Source organism: Teleopsis dalmanni, chromosome 1 (assembly GCF_002237135.1).
Source record: "Teleopsis dalmanni isolate 2A chromosome 1, ASM223713v2, whole genome shotgun sequence".
NCBI lineage: Eukaryota > Metazoa > Arthropoda > Insecta > Diptera > Diopsidae > Teleopsis > Teleopsis dalmanni.
In genome coordinates, this window is record NC_051846.1 from 30,944,643 (window position 1) to 30,953,778 (window position 9,136).

Genomic DNA, 9,136 nt, shown 5'->3' on the forward strand with positions numbered 1-9,136 from the left:
CATTTACAATAAAACTTGCTACAATCATTGCTACATAAGAATTGTTCGAGGCAGCATTGATTAACACAACAGACTTAATGAATAAGTTAACAGTTATGTCACATATCTATGCATGCATTTTGTATGGTAAATTTAACTAGTCGAGAAAATATGTTAAAATATCACTTACTATAAAGCACTAATATTTTTAGTTAGACAAAAGTTTTGATAATGCTTAGGCCTAAACACAACTGCTACAAATTTAGGTTAAAATGTCTCTGTACTTTCGCTTATAGTGCGCTCAAATAAATTATTATAATTATGTATATTTTACAACAAGGTTCCATCGTTCCATGGTTGTAATTAATATTGAGTATATGATTCCTTGCGTGACAGTTCACTCTCATATGTTAGTAAAATAATATCGCCAAATTAGGCACTAGAATTGCGTTTTCGATTAGTAAATCTGGAATTAATCTAAATTTTGTTGCCCACCCAAACGTTTTTAGAGTACACATTTATATTTTTTATAAATGCATATGTCGAATCAAACTTCACTTTATCTGTTTTTATATAAAACTGCTATTAATTTTAGGGTAATCTTGTTACTCTGGCAAAATATCTAAAGTGTTATAAATTTATCTCATATGTTATACATTTCACTCCAAATTTACCAATCAAAAATGAAAATTGCACTAACAAAGAATCTCGTTTGAAAAAGTTAACCCGGACTTACCAATCGAAAACGACATAAGAGAAATAAAAACTCTAATAGAATATCGAATTTCACAATCTTACATTTCGAAGATACAAGACTAATCAAAATATTAACCATAATTTCATGAATGATTTGTGTGCAAAAAAGGACTATCATAACCTGTAAAATATTACGAAAAAAGAAATAAAATTAAATTTGTAATTAACTTTTCAATCACGAAAATTTTAAGTTTTGTGTAATTTGCTCAGTGTAATTCCGTTGAAGAACTTTACCACACATATGGTGTAAAGACACCTGCAACCCTACTTGAAATGAATGTGGATTGTGTTTCTTACTTTGACAGTTCTTCGTATATGGGGAGAAAATAAGTTTAAATTTCTGATAAGAAATTGCTTATTTAATATTAACAAAGTAAAATTTGAAGTATTCGTAAATAAATTTGTTTATATTATAATTATTTATTTAAACTTTTATAAAAATGAATCAATAACATTTTATATACCATTCTGCATTGTATTATTCTATTAAAAAACAAAATATATTTACACATAAATTATATTCAAATAATAATTTTTATTTAACAATATACAATCATTACATACAAATAATATCGTCAGCGCTTATTCTTCGTTGTTAACTGGTTTTTTAAACTTCTTTTGTATCCAAACTCTGTACATTTTCAACATACGTCCACGATTAACTTGCAAACGACGATCGACTACATTTTGCTCCTCCATAAAACCGGCATTGCAAAACAGATCCCTTAACTCCTCCTGTGTGAAGAAGTATACCATTGTACCATCGCCGCGCACATAAAAGTTATCTTGCAAACATTTGCCGCTTTTAAATCTCAATTGCGCCATGTCATAACGACCATAATCACGAAAGAGTACTAATCCACCAGGACGCAAATATTTAAAACAATTTTGAGCCACATTTTGCATTCTTGCTGGTTCGATTGCAGACAAAACAAATATGAGAACAATCACATCCAGTGAGTTTTCTTCAAATGGCACAGTCCATTTGTCGCTGGTTGCGTCCATAACAAATACATGACAACGTCCTGTATCAAATTCTGGATGTGTTTGTAGTATTTCAATTGCACGAGCTGAAAAATCACAACCATATACCTTTAATCGTGGCTCTTTGCTATATTTTAATATTGGCAAAATTGTGTTACCAACACCGCAGCCCAATTCGAAGATAGTACGTGGTGCTAAGTTTATGTCTTTGTCATTGCTTTGTGGCGCTAACTCTGGGAATTCCGTGAAAAGCCAATGTCTATCTTTGAAGAAACGATTTTGATGTATATCATAGAAAGTATCCCAAAATTTATCAGCTTCTTGTTGATATTTTAGTTGATTTTCTGTAGACATTTTTTCAGTCGAATTTTTAAGCACAGCTTGGCGTGCTTCTTGCTCTTGTTCCTCATCCCATTCTACGTTATCCCTGTAAAAAGTATTTAAAAATATTATAATTAAAAATTAGATGTCAGTTAATACCACGCATTAAATTGAAAAGCATCACTTGGTTTTGTAAGTACTCTGCCGCCGCTTTTAGGTTTTTTGCGATGGCGTGTAAATTCCCATTCAGTAGAGAAATAACGTCTGCAACACTTTTCAATTACTCGTATATAATTATATTTACCAAGCATTGTGCGTGTAAACATCGACATCGTTAGTTAAGAAACGGTTCCCAAATGTTGGTCGTTTGTCATCAACAACTTCTCGACTGCATTCTTGCTCCAATCTGTCGCACATGGCGTTTTCAATTTCATATGTAAATAAAGAAATCTGCGAAGCTGCTGTATTGATTACAAATATTTTTAGCCGCTGTAAATAATGAAGCCCAGGTGAAGTATTTTTGGAACCTGCAATTACTATTGTATATTACATTATTGGCAATATTATTAAAACTAATATTATTTAAAGTTTTATAGTGTATAAATATTTACATGTTTAATGTTATGGTTATAAATTTAAAACAAATGCTATTTGAAGAACTACACTTTTTTGTTTACATCAGCCGCTGCTTTTAGAATAAAAACAGCTGATTTTGTTCAGTGTTATTAGTAGTAGTAAATATTCAAAATTTAAATAACTGAATAGACACAAAGGTAAAATCGACAACTTTTCAGCAAGTTCAGATATATATTAGTAATAAATATGTTATTGTATTTATATCTGTATTATATCTCTATTATAGTTCATTTCTCAATAATATATATATATAAATATATATATATATATAATCTTCGAAATTTTTTTAAAAACTTGTGAAATCAAGTGATGTTTGTGTAGTAACGTCACTTGGCGTCTACATTGACTAGAATTTAACAAGTTTGATGTTTTAAAAGGAATACTTATTGTTCTAAATCTTTAATGTATTACTGAACATGTGGAAATGTATCCAAAAATCTGCTTCTACTATAGCTAGTGTAGTCGTAAGACCTATAAGAAAAGTAATTTTACTTGCTAAAAAATTAATAACACAATTTTGTTTTAAATTTTTAAGCAACTTTGAATAATTTATATAGAATAGTAAAAACAGTAAAAGCATATGCAACAATTTGCAGAAACTCAAAATTGCACGCTGAAAATTATTTAATTAAAACAATAGGTTATATTAAAATTTTGAATTGAACATGTTCGAAGCAATAATGTAGAAATTTATATAGTGTTCTAATTAACCTATATCAAGTTTAACAACTATGTGTTCGAACTAATTGATTAGTGTAAGATTTAATTAGTTTATGTACAAAATCAATTTATTTAAGTATGGATCATAAATAGAGAAGTTATAGAGTTTGTGTAGAGAATGAATATTTCAATTAAAAACAATTTGTTTATTATAGTAAATCTAAATTACTACCTTCAGCGAATATTTTAAACGAAAAATATATCGTTTCCATAAATATATTGAAAATTAATTACATTACAATGTTTTAATACATTAACTTTTTTAAATTTTTAACTTTGAATAAATCGAAAAAAAATTAGCATTTATATGATTTATTTAATAAACCCAAATACACAATAACCAAAATTTCCCCATTTATATAAAACTTTTTCATTTTTTTTCTTTATTATTTTACAAAATTTTTGCGTTATAATGTAAAATATTAATTGAATAATAATAATTTTAATAATTAAAATTTTAAAAATAGAATTAATATATGAATTTTATTAATATTTAAATTTATAACTGTGAAGCAAATATTAAATATATATATAAAAATTATACAATGAAATTGATGATTTCTTAAAGTGTTTATACTTTAATTCATTTATACTGTTTTTTAATGACGTCTATTCATTTGCAAACACATTTTATGTAAAAATCAATGTCTCGTAAAGTTATTTTAAATTTCAAAAAAGAAAAATATAGTAATTACTTCTATTTATTTGCAATAATATTTTATGTAAAAATCGATGTATCTTAAATGTAATTTATAATTAAAATAACAAATATATAGTATTTGCTTATAATTAATAATTAATATTAAATGAAAAATAATGTAAAATAAAACTTTTATTGGACATTTTAAATATTATTTATGCGTGAATTGTATTTTTACATTAGATGGCGCAATATAAGTTACTGTTATATGCACATTGCAGTCATCTCTTTCTTATGCACTGTCTTTGTAAATTTGGCTTAGAATAACATTACATTTTCAAGTACACATAACGGTGGAGCTTTTCATTGGAATAATGGAAAGTTTTTCGCAGTTGGAAAAATATATTGTAAGTGAAAATTTGGTGCTCCTTAAAAATTATAAATTAATAATAATAAAAAAATATGTAAAAATCAAATTATAATTAAAAACAATGTAATAACAAATTAGCAGCTGAAAACATGCAATTGTATAGATTTTTATTAATTTTGTACTATAAATATTGATTGTAAAATTTTTGAACACCAAAAGGTGGAGATATTGCGTTTTTCGTCATATGCAAAAAAAATTTCATTGATTTTTCGTTGCTGTCATAAGAAATTATAAAAAATTTAATACAAATACGTTCTTATCAAATAAAAATGTAAAAAGATCACTTGGAAGAATATTTATTATAAACAATACGAATAACAATTATCAATTTTTAAAATCAAACAAAATAAAAAATAAACTACTTTTTTAAAAATACAACAAAAACATTTTTGGGTTATCAATTAGTTCAGAAAAAAAATCAATTGTATTGTTAATTTAATATAAAGAAATTTAAATTGTTTTTAATACTTTTTTATGTTTTTTTATATTAAATTACATTTTATATCGAAGAATAGGATTATTTAAATAACCAAAATATTTGTTTTTTTTTAGTGTCAGTCAAATTTTTGTGGTTAACAGCGTGTGTGTATGTGTCCGTGTAAAGTTATTTTAACTTCATTGAGACATACGACCAGTTAAAAAGAAGGGAAAAGCTTCCAACACATACGCACCACAACGACATTGTACCTCTAACCGCGCTCGCGTAGGCAATCTATTCAACAAAGGGAAGAAGAAGACAAATACTGCATTGTGTGTGTGGTGTGCCTTTCGTAGTCACCGCCGCAGTTGCCATAAGCAAGGAAATCAAATTTTGCGTTTAGTGTTTGGAATCTTAAGCACTTCTTCACTTCTCTGCCTCCTCATTTTGGCATAAAGCCGCACAGTTTTTAAGAAAAATGTAAGTGTGACAATTTAAATATTGATTTTATTATTTAAATATGGAAAAGTCTTATAATATATGGAATGGTTATTAAAAATTGTTGGTGATTGTGTTTAATGGTGGAATCAATTCCATATGAAAAATTAATGAATCATTATATAAAATAAATGGGCAAAACAGAAGTGCTAAAAGGTTGAAGGTTGCCCAATACATTCCCAAAAATTTTCCATTATTTATGTATGTACTTAAATTATCAATTTAAAAATGTTTATTTATTTAAATTTTTTTTTTTCAAATATATGTATTCATTTTTAATTGAAAGAATATTTGTTTAAAAATTTTAAAATAATTTTTTTTTTTAAATTATGTTCGGGACTTACCACATTCTTATACTTATATTATAAATAATTTATTTTTATTTATTAATATATATTTTATTCGCATTTATTTTTGAAACATTGCCAAGCATTTATAACAACTAATAAAAGAAAAAAATTTAAGAAGAAACAACCATTTTTTTTTAGCAGAGAGCAATAAATATATGTATATTTGGGTTGGGTTGTATTGGATAGATGGGACTTATCATTATTTTTAACTATTACAACCCCATTTAAGTCAAAGCGTCAGTGTCACTTCATGTTCAATAGAATTGGTTTGTTAATTTTAAATAAACAGGATTACTATGTCCTCTTCTACTGTATCCAGAGATTAATTCCACGGTCTTTTTCTATCGGTTAAGCTTTGTGCTTTCTTTACAGTGTAGCGGAGTGTACGTTCTCCGCTAAAGTACGTTATTGGAAAACATGACCAAGCTATCTTATATCTTCCATTGTTGTTTGACAAAAGGGATAAGAGAATAATAATATTATATCATGAATAATTGAAATATCCATTTTCTTATAATTCATCTTGATAATATTCTATCACATCTTTTTATAAAAGAAATGATATACACTTCATTACTACAAACTATTTTAAAATATTAATTTATATTAATTAAACTCTTATTATAATTTCCAATTAATATTTCAGTTCTTTAATATGGGAAAAAAGGATAAAAATAAGGGAGAGTATGTTAGTTTTATAACATAATCTAACTTTGCTTATTTAATAAAATGCTAGAGATGTAAATATATTGACAGTAGTACTGATAAGCGTTAAACACAATGTACAAAATATTTATAATAATAATTAGAAATGTTAAATAAAATTTTTAATTGAAAACTTGTTTTCTGTTTAAAGGGCGGATCCAGCACCAGCATCTGATGCTCCTCCAGCTGATGGAGCACCAGCCGGTGAGGGTGGAGATGGTGAGATTGTTGGAGGACCACGTAATCCCCAACAAATTGCGGCACAAAAACGACTGCAACAAACGCAGGCACAAGTTGATGAGGTAAATCTATATAAAATTAATATCATTATGAAATATCTAATGTGGATATAAAAAATTTGGTTATAATGATGATCCTAAAGGTTAATTTTGGCTTGTTGTCGTATAAAACTCGATTTTGTTCAAATCTTTGGAACCTGTACTAAAGTCTTAAATGTTGTATAGAAGTCGAATGTGTTTAAACCGTAACAAACCTTTATTGAAGCTAACATGCTCATTAAGATAAAGTTCTGTAGGAGATTGAGACGTTCCAGAAAGAAAGTTCATAGCATGTTCAATGCACACTTTACTTACATTGAACAGTGACAAAGCTACATTGAACAGTTACATTTTCTTCGTATTTCTAACAATTGAACTTTTAAGTATTCTTTCCTAACCTATATATAATTAATATTCAGAGAATATTAAATTTTTAAGCATAGAACCGACAGTGTTCTGTCGGAATACCCATTATAAGTTAGATGTAGCATCTTAATTATATTGATAAATGTGTGTCTCTCTAAATCAAGCTAAGCGGTGTGCTGTTATCTGCATATACAAATATTTAAAACTTCCTATAATGTGTTAAATTCTTCTAAAAGAATGACTTCAGCATGATACTAGCGGTATGCTGAAGGTATTGTATTTTTAATTGATGTATTTAACTGCGTTATTATTAAGTTATTATTAACTACGTTTAGTTTTAATATAACCTATATAATTTGTAACGCTTTATGAAATGGAACAGATTAGAAATAACAGTTTCAGTTCACTCGTTTAATAGAATGTCTATTCAAATAATCTTTCGACCAATGCAACTTTTTAAATTATTTAGCTACATATAACATGTCCTGCTTTCTCCTTTTTTTTTTAATTAATGATAGATGTTTAAACCTCGATATTTCAGGAAGAAAGTCACATTTCGAGACCTTACTTCTCAAATTCTGCTTCAAGTCAATATAGTTATCTAAGTTTTCTTTAAATCAGTCCCAATTTATGTGCTAATTGGAAAGGTTTCTACTTAAGGTTAGTAGAACAGAAGTATGGTTAGATGTTAGATCTTCCAACTCTTTAGTTGCCATAAAATTAGAAGAAATCCTTTTCAAACTGAAGAAGTCTACCAGGCAAGGTATCTCGTTGCTATCTGTAGGCCAGTATGAGTTATACGCGATGAGTTATAATTACATTTTGCTTCATTTATGTTATCGAGTAGTTCGTTGCCTTTACCAGGAGTGATAAGCCGAGACTTTTAGACAGTATGTTTGACATTGTAGTCTCCTCCAATAATGAATCTTTTCCCAAGGTCGTAGAATATGGTTAAGTATTGCTATAAGAATTACATTTTTAATTTGGTGATAGTCATTCTCATTTTTGCAAGTGATCTTGACATCACTATTGGTTAAAGCCTTAAACTCAACAATTCCATTTATTTTTTCTAAGACTAGATTTCTAAACTTATTGAAGTCTTTAACATTACTCACGTTTATTGGAGGTGGCATGGGTATTTTAGTTTCTTTTTGATATTGTTGATCTTTTTTTACCTCTGTTTTGTTTAAAGCACGCTACAGACTATCATTTTTGAGTGTCATTCAAGAGAGAAAATCTAAGAATAGTTGCACAGCGTGCGTAAACATCCTTATTCTTCACAAATTTAGCTTGTATGACAACTCTTAAATGTGAGCATATTCAAGTTCGATCGCTAGAATAAATTCGAGTAAGAGAGAGAGCGCAACTTCAATGACATCTAAAAATGATAGTCTGCATCGCGCTTAAGAGAGATAGTGTGTCATCGCTTCTCTTACGCTTTTCTTTTCCGACATGTTCTTTTATTTTTAACTTTACTGAACTTTTTTTCAGATTTATGAAATATTAAGATTTTTTAAATATTAATTTGTTTTTTTTTTTGTGCATATATTTCACTGCAAAGGCTTTTGAAAAATGTTTTTTGGTTTTTTTGCTTATAATGCACAATAATATTATATTAAAAGCTTTTATTTTATTAGTTACTAATAGAATATACAACACTATTTGTGGTTTGTGTACAAGCTAAAGAAAATGTTTATGATTTCTGCTTAAACTAAGTGAAAATTCTATGATTATATAGTTATGTTTGCTGTCTCTATCAGCTGAATATTTTATTTCAGCTGAGCATATATATTATATTTGAAAGATCACTGACCTGCCTTTATCAGTTATGTTTGTGTTTATCATTAATTCACTTACAAATACACTAACTTGAGTGCCACAACAAGTGTGAAGTTATGGTATTTTTATAAATCGAACAAATGCTGTTTGCACAAGAGTTTTCACTTATGATGATGCTTTCCACTTATCGTTTTCGTTTAATTATTATTAATTTTTTTTTGTAATTCTGTAAGTCTTTGTATACTCCATATTCGCGAACTTTATGACGAGCACTGC

The 9,136-nt window shown here is 27.5% G+C and overlaps 2 protein-coding genes across 3 annotated transcripts; one reads left to right on the plus strand and one right to left on the minus strand.

Moving 5' to 3' along the window:
* Positions 1–1,250: 1,250 nt before the first annotated feature.
* On the minus strand, positions 1,251–2,685 carry LOC119668468 (methyltransferase-like protein). Of its 2 annotated transcripts, none has more exons than XM_038077978.1 (3): positions 2,652–2,685; positions 2,345–2,576; positions 1,251–2,146 (listed from the first exon to the last, which is right to left on the minus strand). In XM_038077978.1, the coding sequence occupies exons 2-3, from the start codon at positions 2,455–2,457 to the stop codon at positions 1,318–1,320; spliced, it is 942 nt and encodes a 313-aa protein (XP_037933906.1). In that variant the 5' UTR covers positions 2,458–2,576; positions 2,652–2,685; the 3' UTR covers positions 1,251–1,317. The 2 variants fall into 2 exon arrangements, with proteins under 2 accessions (XP_037933906.1, XP_037933905.1); XM_038077977.1 differs by having other exon boundaries at positions 2,200–2,576.
* Positions 2,686–4,374: 1,689 nt separating this feature from the next.
* On the plus strand, positions 4,375–8,796 carry LOC119679027 (synaptobrevin-like). Its single transcript, XM_038091171.1, has 5 exons — positions 4,375–4,443; positions 5,019–5,364; positions 6,379–6,416; positions 6,589–6,739; positions 8,719–8,796. The coding sequence occupies exons 3-5, from the start codon at positions 6,388–6,390 to the stop codon at positions 8,794–8,796; spliced, it is 258 nt and encodes an 85-aa protein (XP_037947099.1). The 5' UTR covers positions 4,375–4,443; positions 5,019–5,364; positions 6,379–6,387.
* The last annotated feature ends 340 nt before the right edge of the window (positions 8,797–9,136 follow it).

Coding starts and splice junctions, on each gene's coding strand:
- LOC119668468 (XM_038077977.1), bottom strand. CDS start 2,372: ATGTCGATGTTTACACGCACAATGCTTGGTAAATATAATTATATACGA. Junction 2,147..2,199: donor GCTTTTCAATTTAATGCGTG/GTATTAACTGAC, acceptor TACTTTTTACAG/GGATAACGTAGAATGGGATG.
- LOC119679027 (XM_038091171.1), top strand. CDS start 6,388: ATGGGAAAAAAGGATAAAAATAAGGGAGA. Junction 6,417..6,588: donor AAGGATAAAAATAAGGGAGA/GTATGTTAGTTT, acceptor TTCTGTTTAAAG/GGCGGATCCAGCACCAGCAT. Junction 6,740..8,718: donor CGCAGGCACAAGTTGATGAG/GTAAATCTATAT, acceptor TTATTTTATTAG/TTACTAATAGAATATACAAC.